The sequence below is a fragment of the Peromyscus eremicus genome, chromosome 14 (assembly GCF_949786415.1).
Source record: "Peromyscus eremicus chromosome 14, PerEre_H2_v1, whole genome shotgun sequence".
In the NCBI taxonomy this organism is placed as follows: domain Eukaryota; kingdom Metazoa; phylum Chordata; class Mammalia; order Rodentia; family Cricetidae; genus Peromyscus; species Peromyscus eremicus.
In genome coordinates this window covers 46,291,617-46,311,773 of record NC_081430.1, presented here as the reverse complement: position 1 = coordinate 46,311,773, position 20,157 = coordinate 46,291,617, and the positions used below count along the sequence as shown (strand labels likewise).

Here is a 20,157-nt window from a genome sequence, read left to right as displayed (position 1 = left end):
TCTGAGACCAGGCCTTTAAAAAGTGGGAAGAAAGAGGGAACGGAGAGCAGCATAGGGTAAAGGGATGTCCAGTGATGGAGACGAACGTAATCATGTAAGTATATGATTCCTAATCATGGTCATAGCTGATGGAATGAATATACTTAGAAATGTTCACCTAAGCTCAGCATGTCTAGGAGTTTTGGGATTATTCTTTTTTTTTTTTTTTTCTGAGACAGGGTTTCTCTGTGTAGTTTTGTGCCTTTCCTGGAACTCGCTTTGTAGACTAGGCTGGCCTCGAACTTACAGAGATCCGCCTGCCTCTGCCTCCCAAGTGCTAGGATTAAATGTGTGTGCCACCACCACCCAGTGGGATTATTCTTTTATATCAGTTTCATTTTATTGATTGCACTAAAGTAAGTGAATAATATTAGATGATTAATAGAAATTATAATCATTAAATTAATCAAAATAAATATACATGTTAGGTGAAATAGGAAGGCTTTATATTGGTCCTTGCATCTACTAAGTGAAGATATGAATTTTAGAAAAAGATAAAATTATGACTCTCATATAGATTAAAAAATGGTCATGTGCTGAAGATTTTGTGTTTCTCATATGAAATGAAGAAACTAGGTAGAACCATCTTAGAGTAAAAGTAAATAGTAAAAAGCAGTTTGAGATTAATTATAAATGGAGTTGAGTTTCTCACAGCTGGGAGGAAATCAATTAAAATGTCTACTAGACATGACATGATTTACATGGCTCAAAGACAGGGCTGTCGAATCCATACACTTCCAATGAAACCCAGATCTTTTTCAATAATGTCAGTCACAATAGAAGTTGATTATGCAGATAATGAATGGCATCCAAAGGAGTATAACCATGTTAATAGCTAATAACCTTTAAAATAAATAACAATAGTAAGATTTTTCTTTAATACTTTAGTAAGATAGTTAACATTTATAATTATTTTGCTTCAGAATTATACCATAGTTTTTTTTTTAATAAAAACCAATTTCTTCCAAAGCAAGATAATTCTAAGTCAGCTTGCTTTAATTTTAAACCTGTATTTTGACAATTTTCTTATTTGTGTTATTCTCAGATTGTAATCATGACATTCTAAGTTCCTTAAGTAGCTCTTCAAAATGGTGGAAAAATTAAGCAAGACTTGTGTGTGCTGGTTAGATGACCTCTCAGTTGTTGGCATTGTTACACTTACTTTATGAACTTTGGGGAATTGTCAGGAACATGGAATATTGCCTAATGTATTTTCAGGACCAGATGCAGAGGCGGTGATATATATACTTAGAAATAGATTTGTTTGAGGCCACAAAATGGTCCTGAGACACATTTGCTAACTTTTAAAAATTTCCTTTTTTATTTTCTTTAAATCTTTTGAGTCTTCCATGTTCTGTTAGAATAGGATGAGTAGTGATGAGCAAGGCTGGGCAAGAGTAACTTCATTTTGCACATTGGTAAAAGGAATGCACAATCAATACTCTTGAGTTTTCAGATCATTTAATTTTATCGGTTGTTCAGAAAGCCTTCCTGCTGTTACACCTTTCAGCTGAAGTATTTAAAAGTGGAAGCATAAAGTTGGGAGATACTCTCTTAAAATAGAATGTAGCTGCTTAGAATTACTCAGATTCAAATCGGTAGACTGTTTTCTTTTCAAGTTGTCTCCTTTACCTTTTCTTCTCCCTGTTCTGTAGCTCATACAACTCAGTTTACTCAACCAGGCTGGTATTACCTGAAGACAGTTGGCCATCTAGAGAAAGGAGGAAGCTATGTAGCTCTGACTGATGGCTTAGGGAACCTCACCATCATCGTTGAAACCATGGTAATTTTTTGTTGTTGATATTCAACTAGTGGGCATCTTGTACTTGACCAGAAACTCTGTGTTCAGAGAGAAGAAGGGCATTGTGTTCTCCTGGGCATAGGAGGGTGCTTCTCTAAGAGTCTTGTGACTGGCTCCCTGGGAGAACCGTGGGAGACAGGGTCTGATGGTGACCTTGCTCCTTCCGTTGTTTCTAAGCCTTCTTTATCCTTAGAGATCTATTGGGATAGCTGGCCTTGAACCTCGTCATGGCTTTTTATGAACGCTGCAGTTAACTCTCCTATGGAGGGTTTCCTGGGAACGAATGTGTCAGTTCCTTTGGGTGTGTAGCTAGGAGTGGGGCTGCCAGGTTAAACAGTAACTTTAACAGGGTGAAGAGTTGCCAGTTCCCGGTACCATTTCTCTTTGCTCCCAGCAGTTCATAAGGCTTCCAGTACCACCGTGTCCTCTCCAGCAATTATTGTCCGTCTCTTTGCTTACAGCCATTCTCAAGAGTGTGAGGGGGTGTTATTGTAGTTTGATTTTCCTTTTCCTAGTGACGAATGGTGCTGGTTGTATTTTCATATACCTTTTGGCTATCTGTATATTCTCACTGGAGAAATGTCTATTTAGAGCTACACTGTCCGTTTAAGTTATGAGTATTTTCATTTTTCTTCTTGAATTGTAAGAGTTCTTCATATATCATCTATCTAAAACCCCTCAGAAGACACATGTGACATTCATATATTTGTTCCCATCCTTATAGCATATGCAGGGTAGGCCAGGCTGATCTCAGAGTCATAATCCTGCTGTGTCAACATCACAAATGCTGGAATCACTGTGCCCAACTTGCCTCTTTCTAGTGGAAATCCACTTGGATTATCTTCACATACATGCTGAAAAGCAATCTGTAACAACTGTGCCTTAGCAGTTACCACTGCATCTTAATTACTGTACTTCTGAGTGAGGGTTTGGTGGGAGAGTTTTCTAGCTTGACTGTTTTCAAGATTGGCTATTTCAGGTACTTTGGATTTCAGCACAAGTTTTAGGACTAGCTAACTAATTATTTCAAGCTTACAACCTAAGGTTGATATTTTCTTTACTCTGTATAGGAATGTGGGGAAGCAATGCCAGTCTACCCTGAGTCAACAAATGTGGGCTGTCTTTCTGTGCGTCATGTCTTACTTAATTTCTCTATGATACACTGTCTTTTTCGTTGTGGAAGCCGTATTTCCTTTTGCTTATTTAATAAATTTATTTATTAAATTATCATTAGATTTTACTTATTTATTTATTACTAATATTGCTGAGTATTTTATTCTTTTAGATGCCACTGTAAATGGCTTGTCTCAATTTCATTTTCATTTCTCATGTGTAGAAATGCAATTGATTTTTATGTATTGATCTTGTCCTCACAACCGGTTCTTTCTATGGATTACTGGAGGATTTTGTTTAAATGAGCACACCGCGTAAGTAAGATCCTTTCAGTCCTCCCTCCAGACCTCCCTTCACCGGCCTAGAAGCCTTGTGTGTCCTTTGTTTGCTTAGCTGTCCTGCCCTGCTGCCCATCTAGAAAAGCCACTGTAGAGTGTGCTGTTAGCTGCTGGGGTTTTGCCAGTGTGTACAACTTCAGGTTGAGGAGCTTGCCTTTTGTATGGAGCATGCTGAATCCTTTTATCCAGAGTTCTGGGTTTCACGGACTGCACGATCATGCTGCTTTTGCCCATCACTCACTCTAATAGTGTGCTACCTTATACTGACTGGCTTCTGGATGTGGGACCACCAATGCATTCCTGTGATGAATCATCCTTTGATGCCATGCATGATCTTTCATATTTGATGTTGGATTTGACTTGGTAGATTCCTTAGAGTTTCCTTTCCTCTTGATGTCCTGTTGGTTCTGGGAGGAGAGAAGCTACTAACCTCATGGAGTGATTTGAGAATGTTTCTGAAGTTCTGGTGTTCTTCAGATGTTTGACAGAATTCATATATGATGTCATCTGGCCTAAGGATTTTCCTTCATGAGAGTTTTAGTTTAAGGATCTTTTTACTTACTGTAGGTCTCTTTGGATGTTATAATTTTTTCAGAAGCTTTAGAATTTTCTATCATTTTTGTCTTCTGATCTGTGTTGTTGAGCACAGAATCCCTCGTTTAGTTCCTTTTTCAGTCGTACTCAGCTGGTAGGAATGGTCTGCTTTCATTCCCATCCTTAATTACCCAAGTCATGTCTCTTTCTCCTTGATTAGTCTTCTGAAGGTTTATTTATCTTCCCAAGGGAATAATGTTGTTTTTCTTCGTTTTCTGCATTTCAGTATTTCACACCAGTATTTATTGTCTTCATTTTTTGTCCTATGGATTTGGTTTGCCCTTCTGAAAACTGTTTAGCTTCTTAAAGTAGAAGGAACACCTAAAACTATATAGGCGTGGACAGCCTTCACTTCCTCCGTATATGGGACTTTAGTTTATCCATTTTGTTTTGTTTTAACATTTTTTATCACAGACTGTATTTTTTTTTATTTTCTTTGTGATTTCTTCCTTGACTTAATTGCTCTATACCTTTTCTTCCTTGACTTAGTTGCTCCATACCAAGATATTTTTATATTGGTGTTTCTGTGGATTTTGCAGCTTTCATTGTTAATGCTTCATTTCATGCCATTCTGATTGGAGAACACACTTCCTGGTGTTCTTGAGAGGACCTGCAGCCACTGCCTCCCATGTAGGCCCTGCTGAAATCCCGCACTGGAGCACAGCAGTGCTTTGCCGCCTGTGGACCTCCATGCGGCTGTTTCTTACATCTGTCTGGTTGTTTGTGGTCATTTCTCTGCTGTTGATAGTGACAAGTAAAATCAACCATTGTAGAACTGTCTCTCTTCTCTCTTCTGTTAGTTTTCGTTTTATATTATTTTAAGGTTTTTCTTGTTTTTATTTCTGATATTTTAATGTATTCACTTCTGGCATTATATATATATATATATATATATATATATATATATATATATATATATATATATATATATATATATTTGGTTTTTTCAGACAGGGCTTCTCTGTGTAGTTTTGCTGCCTGTCCTGGATCTCGCTCTGTAGACCAGGCTGGCCTGGAACTCACAGAGATCTGCCTGGCTCTGCCTCCCGAGTGCTGGGATTAAAGGCATGCGCCACCACCGCCCAGCTTTTTCTTTTGTTTTAAAATTGTTTTTCTCTGCTACTATTCATCATTGTTCCTTTTTTTGTGGCATCTGTTAGAATACTTCTTTCCCCTAATCTTTGTTTTCGGCTTGTTTCTTTGAATGTAAAGCATATCTCCTCCTTTCAGTAGCACATAGTTGGCTCTTGCTTTTCTTAATCTGGTCTGGCATTTTGGTTCAATTGTTGAATAAACATTAGTGTTGCTATGGTTGGGTTTATTTTTGCCTTGTGATATTTGTTTTTCACAGTTCATGATTTTGTTCTATTTTGTATTCCTACTCTGCCATTTTCTTTCACATTGAGTGAGTGTGTTCTGATGCTACATTCTGTTCCTTTAATGATCTTTCCACTGTACTTTTGGGAGTTGTATCTTAGCAGTGGTCTTAGAATTTACCACACATACCTTACTGTTTCAGGACCACTGCAGACTTACATTTACTGGATCCTGGGAGATGCAGGGATGCTATCCTTCTGCTCTTCCATTCCCTTTAAGCTTTTATATTTTCCCATTTATTGTACATATCACACCTCCAACAGGAAGCTAACAGGGTGCTGTGAAATTACTACTTTATATGTATTTTTTTTAAAGAGCTAAGAGAAAAAAAGAGGACAGTATATATTTATATCACCTGTTACATTTATTTTATTTATGGTTCTGGTTTTTTGGATCTGTTTCTATGTATTTAAGTAACCATTAAAATCATTTCCTTATTCTAAGCTTTGGCCAGGCACACACACTATACACTTATTAAAGTTATGTTAGTAATGTATTTTTTATAATTTGAAATGAATTCATATTGTTACAAATGTTTGCCTTTTCTTGCTACTCTTCCAGCATTGATTATATAATGTTTCCCCCGCAGAATAGCTTGTATGTTATTTGGATAACTTACATGACTTTCTTCCCTCAGAGTCATAAACATTCCATGTGTATACGGCCATATCTACCGTATTATAATGTCTCACACCAGGTGGCTACCTTCACTCTAAAGGGGTCTTTGGTAAGTACTTATGTTTAACTTTTATTTTGATTCACAATTTATGTTAGGGCTGGCAAGATGGCTCAGTGGTTGAGAGTGCTTGCTGCTTTTCCTAAAGATTGGGGGTGGGTTTTCTGCATCCTCGTCAAGTAGCTCACGACTACATATAGCTACAGAGGATCTGACACCCTCTTCTGGCCTCCAAAGGTGTCACATGTGAGCATACAGAAACAGATAAACAAATCTTTAAAAATTTATGAACATTTTGTGTTCTATTACAGGCCATTGATTCTTAAGTGAAGTCATGTATTATAGAATTACTAAGAATCTGTGTATAAATAGAACCTATCCTGGTGCCTTGTATCTCCTGCATTTTTTAAAATACATGGTCTTATATAATACATGGTCTAGGCTGGCCTCACTGCACAGTGGAGGATGACCACAACCTCCCGAGCATCCCACCTTTCCCTTCTGAGTGCTGGGATTTGTGCCACTGCCCCCTGGTGATGGGTTTTTAAGCACTAAAGCTTAGATAGAGTATGCTATACTGAAAAACCAACAAAACAAAGCCCAATTAAACAAAAATACCCCAAAGTCATCAATTTCTTTAAACCTCTTATTAGGTTTGACATGGAAGAAGCCAGTGTACTTTGTCACCTGTGATATCATGGAATGATTAGGCGGCTAGCAGGGCTGGGGGAAGAGGGAGGATAAGAGAGGCTAAGGGAGAGACCACCAAGAATTCATTATGTACATGCATAAAATTAAGAGAACAAAATTTATTAATAAAAGAAGGAGTAAGACAAAACATCTAATAATTGCCATCAGAAAGCAGTGTAGTTTCTGTAACACCCAGCAAAGGGGAGCTTGCTCACAAAGCACAGGGCGGGATAGCTGTATTCTGTATTTGATTAAACGCCAGGCTCCAGGAAGCTGGAAGGCTTCAGAAAGAGGCGCTGCTATGGGCTTTCTGCTATTGAACCGTTGTCTACGAAATCCAGCCAAAAGCTGTATGTCCTTTTATAGTGCGAGCTCATGTCGTGCGAGCTCATGTCGTTCATTTATCTAAAGCATGAGACAAAGACATTCAGAGACACTTGAGATGTTAAGACCGCCCAACTCCCTGTGGCCGTGATTACTCAGAAGCCCTAAGACGCCACTTGAAATCTTTTACCAAGTTGTTAAAAATCATGTGGATCTGTTGCTTTTCATGTGATTCACTGTGAAGATGGAGATACATCTTCTTTCATATTCTTTTGAATTATATGTCTATAATTATTATCATTGTCAATGTGGCACATATTTACTGACTTTAGTGAAATTATTGTACTACATAATGATTATAATTAATGATAATTATTAAAATATGAAAAATAACTTAAGATACTTTTAGTAAATATCCATACTGGATCTTCACTTTTTGTCCACATGTCAAATCAATATTCACTTAGTATTTTTGCACTTATCATAATATATTCTCTGAAGAAAAAATGATTAGAATGTAATGATTACCTTTGAAGAAGTTCCATTTTGTGTGGATGACAGTAACATACAAGAAGGCAGAAGAAAGCAAGCTAAGATTCTGTACTAATAAGTAAAGAATTTTAAAATAATTAAATGTCTATCAGGGATTTGTACAGAGGGAGGCCAAGGCCCTAAGATCTGTGTTTGACATTGCCAGCGTCCTCAGGTGTTAATGCAATGGGTTAAAAGAGTAGAGAGATTTATTGTCTGCAGCACTCTCCCCTGTAAAGGAAGCAGGCAGTTTTCTCCTGGGACCCTGGACATAGTCACAGAGGAAAACACATTAAAAATAGGCATGTTTCCAAGCATACTCACTTTAAGGTAGTAGTTTAATAAGGAAACGTAGTAGTCAGATTCTTGCCTACCTGAGCAAGGTCATAGAACACATATTCAAAAGGAGATGATGACTGGACTACTTCTGAGCATGCCCAGTTCAGGATTATAAGGATCCGGGCTGATTCGATCCCCTAACAATGCAAGTCAGTGTCTCTAGGGCTGTGCTGATTTTCTTCAGGTTTCTCTGAAGTGTCTTAATGGAAACAAAAACAGAGAAGGACAGCGTGGAGGGACTTCCATGCAGGCCTTTGTGGCTGGTGGTGCCCGCTTTGCTTAGTGCCTAGTGTTCACAGGAAGTGAAAGATTTGCTTGAGCTTGACTTCCTGTTTTCAAAAGTGTTACTGTTTCAACATTGAGATGACTCAGAACCTTGAGACAGTGAACATTGCTCTTTTTGAGGTATTCATTTCAGGATATGAAGACTCTCTCAAGCATGCTTTCTTGTGTTTTCTCCCCAGAGAGAAATACAAGAGCTCCAGGTGTGGTACACCAAGCTTGGAGGACCATCGGACAGAATTCTCTTTAAACAACTGGATTCTCTATGGGTAGTCTTAAAATTGATCCCTATGTTTGGGGCGTCACGACAGGAAAAAGGAACACATTGGATTAATGAATTAAAATGAAGTTGGTTTTATAGCTGCAGGACAGTAGAGATAAACATGTCCCCGTATTTTTCTTAAATAGTAATCCTGATGAAGGTGTGAAAGCTTCTGCATCCCTAGCTGTGCTCTGTCCTTAAGCACGTGTTTGTGTTGTGGATGTGCCTCCATTGTCGGGCCGCCCAGGGGAGAGAGGTTCATCCCATTTGAGATCGTCCTGCTCCGTCCTGGGCTGTGTCCCCTTCAGTTGACTGTAGGCAGTTCTGTCCTCGGCGCCTTTCTCGTCTTCACTATTGTTCCTTCTTCCTGCTGCCTCTTCCCGGTCTTCATTATGACTCATCACTCAGAAACTGCCTAAGGTTTCAGCGGACTCCAGTCTGAGTCTCGGGGCCAGCCATCACACTGCTGCTAGAGTGGTGTGCCTAAAGTGCTTTGTTATGTATCATCAGTTTCCCATCAGTTCACATTCCCCGCGTGACCATCACTGTCCTATCACAGGACAACCCCACCCCACCCCCCCACCCCGCCCCCGCCCCGCCCCGGCCTCAGGCAGTAGAAGCCAACTTTCCAGAGGCAGATCTCAGGGGCTGGCCTCTGCTCACCGAGTAAACTTCTAGAATGGCTTCCTTCATACCTGCGAAGATAGGTCAGCTCATGTCGGTTTCTTTGAGGTCTGACTTGCCTGGCTCAGTGCAGGACCATGTGTGGGTCTCGGTAAATGCTCCCCCACCACCTTGGCTACCTTGAGCTTGGGACTCTGCCTTGTTTTGCTTTTAGTCCAGTGGCATTTGGAGCTTGGTACTTGGTGACTCCTCAGGGAAGGATTCAAAGAACGAACCGGCCCAGCAAGCATATTATGTCATCTAATTGACTTAATCTGCTGCATTTATGAATAATAATGTCCTGACGATTAACTAGGCAAGATCAATGATTAAATGCCCATTAGAACACTCTCCACATGTGTAATAATTTGCTGGAAATAGCATAATGAAATTGGTTTCCCCCATAGGAATATTACCTGGAGTTAATCCTGAGCCAGAATATAGCACTGGATATTCACGGTTCTGCACCTCTTTACCCTTGAAGCCAAGATATGATACTAAACCCTTTAATTCAGTGTAAAGAAAAGTTATTAAAGTTTCAAAGATGGGGTCAAGCTCAGTGCCCACATTAGTTGTGCAGCGATTCTAATGTCTGCAGAGGCCTATGCTTATCACAGGAACTGTGCTCTAGAAAGTGTTCCCCCGGCCACACATTGAGGTGAGCCAAGCAAGCCCTTCACAAACATCTGGTCTAATCCTCTCAACACCCCTCTGAGATAGATATTCTTAGCCTCGAGGATGAGACGAAACACTTAGAAAGACGGAGTTGCTAGGATCATAAATGTGACATGAACCTAACCTACTAATTGAAATTAAAACCGAGCACATAGTAAGCAGATTTTAATTTTTTATTTCTCATGTGAAAGGCTTCTTATGCTTAACAGCTGAGTTGTCTGTGAGGTTTTGTGCCGTCTTTTCTATTAGGAAAGCTCTGGAAGAAGCAGCAGGCCTCTGAGTTGCACCAGTTGAACAAGCTTTCAAGAGCTTGGAGTGCAGTGGAAGCGGAGGCTGGCAGACTTTCGGTTCTCTTGGTCTTTGCCCTCCACTTGGTGGAATTCTTTCTGTGAACTATCATGTATACACGCTTGTAAAACTCCCTCACAAAGCGTCAAGGGCCTCAGTGTTGTGTCTTCCCCGTGTGTTTAAGAAGCCCTAACGGAGAGACTGTCTAAGCGTATTTCTTTGAGGCTGCCCCCCCCCCCCTCCCGTGACGTCCCTGGCACCTGGCCGTGAACGTGGCTGTCTTCTTTTCCAGCTCCTTGACAGCAGTGGCAGCTTTGCCATGGATCTGCAGGAGAATGAGCTGATCACACTCACCACCCTCACCACAGGTCACAAAGGTGGCTACCCTCCTCCTCCCAAGTCCCAGCCCTTCCCGAGAAGCTACAAGGATGACTTCAATGTTGGTAAGCGGTTTCTAACCAGGTGTCACCTGTCACCCGTCTTCCATTGAAGAAGAGCACTTTGTGCTTGTCAGACCATGTGAACGATAGCATGATGTCCAAAGTGCCCTTTAGGCCCTTGGAGTTTTATTTGCTTAAAAGATAGCTAAGGTTTCCAGTTCTTTGAGGTGAGTTTGTACCTTTCAGTTCCAGAAAAACAAAATGCAGAAGTCATCATGAGAATGAAAGTCGTCATTCTAAGTTGTTTTGGGTGGAACTTAAGGTGATAGCTGCGTGTTGCCTCCTCGGCCATCACTACCCTTGTCTTTCATGTACTGCCTAAAGCACGTTTTGTCTCCATCTCAGTGCCAGGCAATTGAGTGCTAGAGGGCAGTCGTGCTCTTGTTAGGGGCGCCAACTCATTGTTCGCTGGAGTTTAGCCCGGGTCCTCAGGAGGATCTGTTCTAATGTGATTAGAGAAGCCTTGGAGGATGGACAGTTGGGGAAACCATTTGAAAACAGATGCATGCTCACTGTGCTTGCATCTCTAGAGGACTCAGCAAGCAGCAACATTTGCTTACCTACCAAGCAGGGGTGTTTGGGAGGACTGCACGTTTCAAAGATGAGTCAAGTAGCTCTGTAATGTGCCTCCCAAACTGACAGCTGTAGAAAAGATGAACATTGCCAGAGTGATGCACCCTCACTCTCCTGCAGGGGGCAGCACTGCTTGTCCCAACGTGGGGACTCCTGCCTCTGCCACTCACTGCTGGTCTCACATTCCCATGGCAGGGCATGAACTTTCAGCTGCTTGACAGAGAAAGGCCTCCAGCTCTGGTACTGGCATCTGGCCAACTATTTAGCTCTACGTCTCCAAATATATCACAGACACAGACACACACACACAGACACACACACACATTCACACACACACACACACATTCACACACACACACACACACACATCTTTTGATCTAAACTTTGGTTGAGTGTAAGTATTATTTATGTTTTAAAAATTATTCAAAGGTTTCCCAATGCACCACAGATACAGAGAGGAGAGGACTGGGAAGGGGTCGACACTTGGCCTCGGAGATACTAAGCGGAGGATTTGTTATGTTCTGAACAGATTACCCGTTTTTTAGTGAAGCTCCAAATTTTGCTGACCAGACTGGAGTATTTGAGTACTACACAAATCTCGAAGACCCTGGACCCCATCGCTACACACTGCGCCAAGTTCTCAATCAACGACCTATTACCTGGGCTGCGGATGCTTCCAGCACCATCAGCATTATAGGCGATTACCACTGGTGTGTGGGAGAGCGGCCCTCAGTGGCTAACCTTGTGATCTGGGTACTTTCTGAGTGAAGAGGTTGCAGTAGTCCTTCTTGTGTCAAGAACCAAATAGGCAGATCATAATTGTGTGAACTCAAATGAGCAAATGAGTTTTTTCCATGTCCTTCCCTCAGATTATTCCAGTTCGATAATAATTTTAGCAAGAGAAATTTAACTTGAATGGAAGAGTTGAGGACACTTGGACTGTATAATATCATATAATATTATGGTATAGTTTAATATTTATTTGCACACCTTTTCAATTGAATGCTTTGTTTTACCAGACTTGATTTGTTGAGCTGGTGTTGCCACCTGCTGGACAAACAGTAGAATCACACCACCTTAGCTAGGTGTAGGAAGCTACTTAAAAAGCAAACCAGATTTAACTTTTAAGGCTAAGCAATTCAACCCTTTCTTTAGATATATAATAAACATACAAGTTAGATTTTTGTCCAGTTAAAACACAATTGAAAAATGAAACTTTTACTTTCACCTTTAATTTAGTTATGGAATTTTAGAGTTCTGGCTTACTGTTGTGCCCACTTTAGGTAGTATTTTCTATTTTTCTCTGTCTGATTGTCTGTCTCTTTCTCTTTCCTCTCCTTTCTCCTCTCCCCTTCCTCCTCCCTTATTTGAGGTAAAGTTCAGCTGTGCACAATTCACTGAAGAAGACACTTAGAGAAATGTGAAGGACACACAGTTCTAGATCCAGTATCCCCCCTACTTCATTTCCAGAGCAGATGTCCTGGTATCCTTGTATCCTTAGCTTACTTTGGATAAATTGCATGGCTTATTACTTGGCAATACACATGTTTTTCTTCCTGTTTGCTGTTAGGTGTTGAGTATGAAGGGGTTGTTTTCAGGGAGGATGTTTTAGAGAGGTACTATTGTCTTAGAGGGAAAATGCTGTACCTGGTGACATGTGTCAAAGGAAACCAACCCAGAGGAGAGCTTATTGTAAAAGCTCTGATAGCTCCTGATTGGCTGACTCTGGCCGACTCTTTCCTTACCCTTGATACACTCCCATGGACCAGTGAGCCTGTAACCAGTGCTTTACTGCGTCCATATAGGTGTCAGGCAGACATCCTTCCTGTGCAGGGTAAAATGCTTCTCAAAATGATATTTGTGGACCAGCATCATCACGTTACACAGGAAGTTGAGACAAGGACATTCAAGGGCCCATCGCAGACTTTTACTGAGTTAGGCACTGTGGAGATGATACCGTTGTGCTGGGTTAGCAAGTTCTTCGTTAGATTTCACAGGTCCTGCTGCAGAATCAGCATACACTATTATCTTAAATTTTTTTGAGATTTATTTTTATGTATATGGGTGTTTTGCCTGCATGTATGTCTATGTGCCATACATATGCTTTGCTGGCAAAGTCTAGAAGGCATCCACTCTCTTGAAACTGGAGGTGCAGACAGTTGTGAGCTGCTGTGTGAGTGCTGGGTCACTGGTGATGGAAATGTAAGCAAACCTTCCTGTTCCGAGTCACCAGAAACTTTGCCTTTATGCACTATGGAAGTGTCTCATTCAGTATCACACTAGCACGATGACAAACTGTTTTAGAATAGAAAGACAAGAAACATACTGCTATGGTACTTAAAACCAGTAAGTACTGTCCATTAACGAACTAAAAGAATCAACGGAGTTGATGAATTTAATCATGTGAAACCTGAAACGGCTGTCAGTCAAGATTCTTGAAGCCCATCCTTGCTCCAAGCTCAGACATAGCCAGTCACTCTCCCAACTGAAGCTAGGAGGCATTTGCTAAGGGGTTAGTACCGTAACTGAAGAGGGTAATGGACTCTCTGATTCTGCAGGTCCAACATGACGGTGCAGTGTGATGTTTATATAGAGACCCCTCAGAGAGGAGGGGTATTCATTGCCGCAAGAGTGACTAAAGGTGGCATTTTGATTAGAACTGCTACAGGGATTTTCTTCTGGGTTTTCGCAAATGGATCTTACAGAGTTACAGCTGACCTGGGTAAGTGACATGTTTTAATGGGTCAGAACTTACTTTGAGCCTGTGTGTCTAGTGGGAAGAATTTCAATGTGTGTTGGCAAGTACCGAGCGATTCAGAAGCACAGCTATTTAGTGTTTTCTGGAGGAGGGCAGATCAGGAATGAGAAAGTAACAGCAGAAAGGCTTGTAGGACATTTGGGGCATGCGGTGCTGTGAGGGTGAGGGTAGGTTTGTGAAGCCCCGGGTGAAGCAGTGATGGGAGGGAGAACACACTGAGGAGACATTTGACAGACTAACCTTATTGGTGCTTGTCCAAACCAAGGGACCGCTTGAGCCTCTTAAAATGGAGACTCCTGTTCCCTACTATACGGACTTCTTGGAAGCAGTTTGCTTTTTCTCACTGGCCTCTGTCTCAGTAGCACTGGCCTCTGCAGAACAGCTCTTCCTACAGAACGGGGGCCTAGATGCACGCTGACATCGAATTGCACTTAGCTCACACTGCTGTGGTGACAACAGGGGCTTAAGGGGGTTACTTCTTAATTCTCAGTCTCTTGACTTTCCACATTAGTGACTTGTCACATTAGTGACTTTTTTTTTAAGTTTTATAGTTTTCTGCTCTTTGTCCCAGCTCCGTAAATAAAATAATAGAGAGGTAACAGCCGGTAAGGATATTGTCATAGTGTCATAGTGAGGAGGTACCTTCTTGATGTTTTGATCCAAAGCAGAGCCAGAGACATGGGTTGCTTTTCCCAAAGTCCCCAGAACTAGTTAGTGGCGGAGTCAGAGCTAGGAATTTCAGTGTGTGTCTTCAGTCCCCACTGGTATAGTTTGTAGTGGGGACATCAATCACTTGATGTCCAATCCTAGGTTTCTTCCAGACATTCAAATGCTATAAGAGCAAAAGTTGCCTTTTCTCGTCTCTAGCTACTGTAATCGATGCTGTTTTCATGTAAGCAGATCTATGAGCTGACAGGCTTTTGTAGTCTTGGACTGCTCCAACCAGATAGAAGTGTATCCGTGGGTTTACATGCTAATGCATCGGATATGGTTAGTTTTTACATGTCTCTCATTCATTCTGCTGTGAGTGCACTTACGTTCTGTGGTATAGAATAGAATTCAATACATGCATGCTTGTGTAGTGTGCAGTTGAATGAGGGATTCCCCTTTTAAATCAATTACAGATGTGGAAATGAAGGGACAGTGCTTCCTTAAGGTAGACTTTACTACATGCAGGTGCATGTATGAACCTCCCTGAGTTGTATGATCCTGGGATTTAGGTTTTAAAAGTAGGCCAGTTGAGAGATTCCTTTTTGTGTTACAGGTGGGTGGATCACATATGCTTCAGGACATGCTGACATTACAGCAAAAAGATGGTACACACTCACCTTAAGCATTAAGGTGAGTATTGCTGATGAGAAAGGATGGAGGTAAAATGTTTGTGTAACTTTCTAGAATTTTCTGTTAGAAAACAAATGGAGGGATATAAATGATGAAAAGAGGGGAGTCTGCTATGGAATCATTAAAACATCCATCCATAGGATGAAATTGTATGTCAGTTACTCTCATGAGAACCAGTTGTTGACTGTTTAGACTACTATTTTCTTTTCTTTCCTTTTTTTAAAGACAGGGTTTCTCTGTGTAGTTTTGGTGCCTGTCCTGGATCTCTCTCTATGGACCAGTTGGCCTCGAACTCACAGAGGTCAGATTGACTCTGCCTCCTGAGTGCATGCACCACCACTGCCCGGCCCACTATTTTCTTTTAACTTTGTTTTTGTCTTTTTAAATTGAGGAGTAATTGGTTAAGTGAACAACTGAGCTGTTCTCAGTGTTCTTTGAAGCAAAAGTATAAGTAGAACTAACAGGAGTATGCAAAGTTACAGAGGCTTATTTCTGGTAGTTTATATTCAAGATGATACTGGAGTAATCATAGGATAAAGGAAATCTAAAAATCATCAGCAGCATCCTTGGTTGACCATGAGGTACTAACTGACAGTGCTCCCAAAAGATGCTGTGTAGAGAAAGTGTCTTGTAATATGTGACGCTTCCCAAGTAGTTCTTGCCTACTTGTATTTAGGTTGTAAATAGAAATTAAAATTGAGACTCTAAGAACTTAAATTTTTTTCTCAGTATCCATTCAACCACTGAAAATGAGAATTCTGATTTTTAAGCTGTTTATTAATAGAGTTGAGGATCTGGTTGGGGTGTGGTGTAGTTTATTTGATCATTCCATTCTTAATGGGTATAATGTGTTCTAATTGTCCTTTGATAGAATGACCCCAAACATAGTTCTTGAATGCTTATGTGGTATGATTGGTAAAGATGGGTATTTAGAAGAAGAAGTGCATTTATTTCTTTTCAATTGCATTTAATTCTTCTTAATTATCTTTTGAGAATTTCATATAATATATTTTGATATAGTCACCTCAATCTCCTACCAGATCTACGCTCTTCCCTATCCACGTAACTTTGTGTCCTCTTTTTTTTTTTTTTTAATCTATCAAGTTCAATTTATATTGCCCCTATCCTCTTGGGTATGTGACTATCCATTCGAGCATGTTCTATCTACCAGGGACCACATGCTTTAAGCAAACTTAACTTTTTGTCTTTGTATCTATCAGTTGCCAATAGCTCCTCATTGAGGTGTGGGATTCATACCCACCTCTTCTCTCCATGTTGGGATCTTGTCTGGCTTGAGCTTGCACAGGTCTCATGCATGCTGTTACAATTGCTGTGACTTCATAATACAGCTTTCCTGCTGTGTCCAGAAAACCGTTTTTCTTAGAGTCACCCATTGTCTCTGGCTCTTATAATCCCTCTCCCTCCTCTTCCACATGGTCCCTGAGTCTTGGGAGGATGGGGTGTGATATAGGTGTCCTATCTGGGGTGGAACATTTACAAGTCTCTCATTCTATGCACCCAGACCAGTTGTGGGTCTATGTGTTAACCACCATCTACTGCAAAAAGAAGCTTCTCTGATGAGGGTTGAAAGATGTGTTAATCCATAGGTATAGGCTTAAGTCATTAAGAGTTGGCTTAATATTATGCTCCTTAAGTGGAGTAATATTTGTTAGGATCTCTCCTGGATCCTATGACTTGTCTAGCCAAAATTTCTTGGTCATGATAATGGTCAGGCAGATAAGAGAGAAACTCTAAAAGGTTCAATTGTGCCATCAAAGGGTTTTTGAGACTTTGGGCAAATCAATTAACTTGTGCCACTCCCTGATTTGGAAATCAGATGCCTTCTAGACTAGTCATGCTATATAAGGGAATTCATACTCAGGGCTGGGCAAACATTTTACTTGAAGAGCCAGACAGAGGTGATGGTTGGGCATGTGGTCCATGTGGTCTGTGTTACACCTCTGCTGTTGTCACGAGAAAGCCATGACAGACCAGAGGTAGATGATTAGTGTGCCTGCATTCCAGTGAAAGCTCACTATGGAGATGGGTGGCATGGCCTGTGGCCATGGTTTGCTGAGCTTCGTTCTAAGTCAGTAACTTGGAAATGAGTACCCACATAGTTATGAAGAAACTTGGGGTAATGTGATAAAATAACCCTCTTGCTTTGACTTCCCAACCATGGACATCAGAGAAGACTGTGCCAAGTGGGTGTTGCTTGAGTTTATATGTAAATGAGGCAGAGAACAAGCTGAGTAATCCTCATAGCCAGTGCAAAAGGCACCTGGGAAGCCAGGATGATTGGAGCTGGGGAGTGGGGCCAGGAGGCACTGTGGCCCCTTGGGACAGGCTGTATGTTTAGTATGATTTGTGTGTGTGTGTCCCTGGGCACAGTGCTAACGGTTACTTCTCTAGAAGTGGCAGGGGATGTCCAGAAAGTGCTCTGGAGACGAAGACAACTGTGCAGTTGTGTGGTCAGAGGTATGCGGCATCACATTGGGCTTTAGGTGACTTGGATTCAATTCCTGGCTCCTCTGGAAAAGCTTCTACATAGAATTTTAGCCAGCCCAAGTCTCAGTGTCTCCACCCATAAAATTAAAGAACATTGCATTATAATTTTGAGACAGAAAGATTTTGAGACAGAAAGGTTTTGAGACAGAAAGGTTTTGGCCTAATGGCCCGACTCTCTACTCTTTATATTTTGAAAGCAGCCTGTTGTACATGGCTAGCTGATACTGGTGTGCTTTTGAGTGTGTGTTCATAGTGTACTACAGGAGTGGTAATGAAAGTCGAAATTGACAGTTTACCGTGTGTAAGGGAAATGTAATGGCCACTCTCTGAGAAAGACATGCTTGATTTCTTCCCATCATTCCTAGTAACTCACACCTTATGTGCACGATTCCCTCCCTTCCACTTTACCCCACGGCTCTGTTTAACCCGTGACTACTGCTCTTCTGATGTAAGAGTAGCCATTCCATATGGCTTTGTAGTGACTTGGGGACAAAAGATAAGATGGAGGCTAATTCCTCCTCTGGCTGGGTACACAGTCCTTAATTGAGACCTTAAGCAGGCATTTGGGCTCCAGCAAATTCTGGAGAAATCTCTCACTTAGCCAAAGGACTGGTATGTGCAATGACTGTATTGTTTTAATGGACTTCTGTCTGAAGCTTCATAATAATGCTATAAAAATATTACAGGCTTATTTTTTGGTTTTGATTTGGTATGAAACATCAGGAAATATTGAGGTTTAACATATATTGGGAACTGTTTAAATAGGTACTTCTTAATTCTTTCAGAAAAATTTTGATGTATTTCAGACATGTGCTCAAACGTGAGAAACTGTATTTTACAGTTCTAGGTTTTTGGTGAAAGATGTTTGCTCCATTAAGTAGCTGACTACATTCTTAAACAGACCACAGAGAATTGTTTCCACATTTTCAAGGGACACATTTCTCTCTCCTGCAGGGTTATTTCGCCTCTGGCATGTTGAACAGCAAGGTCCTGTGGGACAATGTTCCTGTGAAATACTCAAGGAATGGCTGGGCTGCGATAGGAACGCACACCTTCGAGTTTGCGCAGTTCGACAACTTTCATGTGGAAGCGGCTCGCTAGTACTCCCAGGGCATCAAGACACTATTTGGATTTTCTATTTTTGACTTTGACTCAGGGCCAGTTTTGATGGACCTATAATATGAGCCTTTGAGGCTAACAATTATGAAGAGTAGATAGGGAAAATAGTACATTTTTGCCAGATCCTGTGAAAGATTTAATTAGAACTAATCGGAAGGAATGCAGGTGTCTTTGGCATTGCCTGTGCTAGCCCTTAAGATCCATCGTTTGTTAGTCCCATCCTTCAGGAGTGGTTTGGGTGGTTCCTGCGTTGCAGTCTTGGCACTAATACCAAGGTAGTTCTCTCCATATTGTTTGTAAACGATCATGCAGATGGCTGGGACCTGAGAACTACAGAAGTGCATTTGTGAGCACTGATGTGTGTCTAAGTGAGTTGAGGCTTCCTTAGAAGATGCTGATGCTTAAGAGGAAGCAGATGAACACTTCAACAGATACTCCAACAAGCTGTCCCCTCTCTCTCTCCCCCTCCCTCCCTTCCTCCCTCTCTCTCTCTCTCTCTCTCTCACACACACACACACACACACACACACACACACACACACACACACCCTCTCCCTCTCTCCTTCTCTCTCTGCCTCCCTCCCCCTGTAATGATGCTTTTGGAATTGTATGAAATGATAGTGGGATGCTTTGAAAAATACCTCATTAATAAACTAACTCCAAAGCTATTTTGCAGGTTAACTTGGGTTGTTTGTATTCTTAATTATCTTACTTCCGACTTTTAACTCTTATCACCCTTATAACTGTCTTGAGAACATTTCCCCCACATAAGCCAATGCTGTAGGTGGGTCGAGCAGCTTTCCTGTGCATTTCTTAGGCTTTTGCGATGTCCTCACAGCTGGCTCTGGAAAATGAATGCCTTCACGTCTATATATGTGGCAGGAGGGGACACTTAGCCTTTTACTAGCTCAACTGAATTGGGTCACCTCCTAATGTTTCTATGGCTAGATGCCCTTATTATATTCCCAGTGTTTATATTTAAATGTTGGTAAGCATGTTTCTCATTAGTATATTAAACATTAATGTAACTCTTAGAAACAAATCAGTTTTTCATGTGGGTAAAGTGAATTCTGGAATTCTTTATAAGGAAAAATGACTGATTGCATTAATTCTACTACATGGGAATTTGTAGCAGTTTAACACTGTTAGAACTACAATGAAATTTTGTATTGCTTTTGAAAACTTGAAGCTAATTACTGGTATAAATCAGATTAAAGAAAAATTATATTAAAACCAAGCCTAAGTGATTTATAGTGTAGATTTTTAAATATTTTTGAAAACTAACATGAAATTTATATATAAAAGATTATTCCCATTTTAAGTGTGTAGTTTGGTGTTTTGATAAATGTAAAGATTCCCTTGTAACTAGCACTCCAATGAAGCTATTGACTATTTCCGTCACTCCAGAGGGTTCTCTGTTCCACCT

At 40.9% G+C, this 20,157-nt stretch overlaps 1 protein-coding gene across 1 annotated transcript in view; it reads left to right on the top strand.

The window, feature by feature from the left end:
* Galc (galactosylceramidase) overlaps positions 1–19,081 on the top strand; it is a 49,466-nt gene extending 30,385 nt beyond the window's left edge. Inside the window, exons 10-17 of the mRNA XM_059279030.1 lie at positions 1,695–1,822; positions 5,900–5,989; positions 8,287–8,373; positions 10,285–10,435; positions 11,535–11,715; positions 13,564–13,727; positions 15,028–15,104; positions 18,567–19,081. Coding sequence (XP_059135013.1) covers positions 1,695–1,822; positions 5,900–5,989; positions 8,287–8,373; positions 10,285–10,435; positions 11,535–11,715; positions 13,564–13,727; positions 15,028–15,104; positions 18,567–18,713 — 1,025 coding nt within the window. The 3' untranslated portion in view covers positions 18,714–19,081. The remainder of the gene's footprint in view (positions 1–1,694; positions 1,823–5,899; positions 5,990–8,286; positions 8,374–10,284; positions 10,436–11,534; positions 11,716–13,563; positions 13,728–15,027; positions 15,105–18,566) is intronic.
* The last annotated feature ends 1,076 nt before the right edge of the window (positions 19,082–20,157 follow it).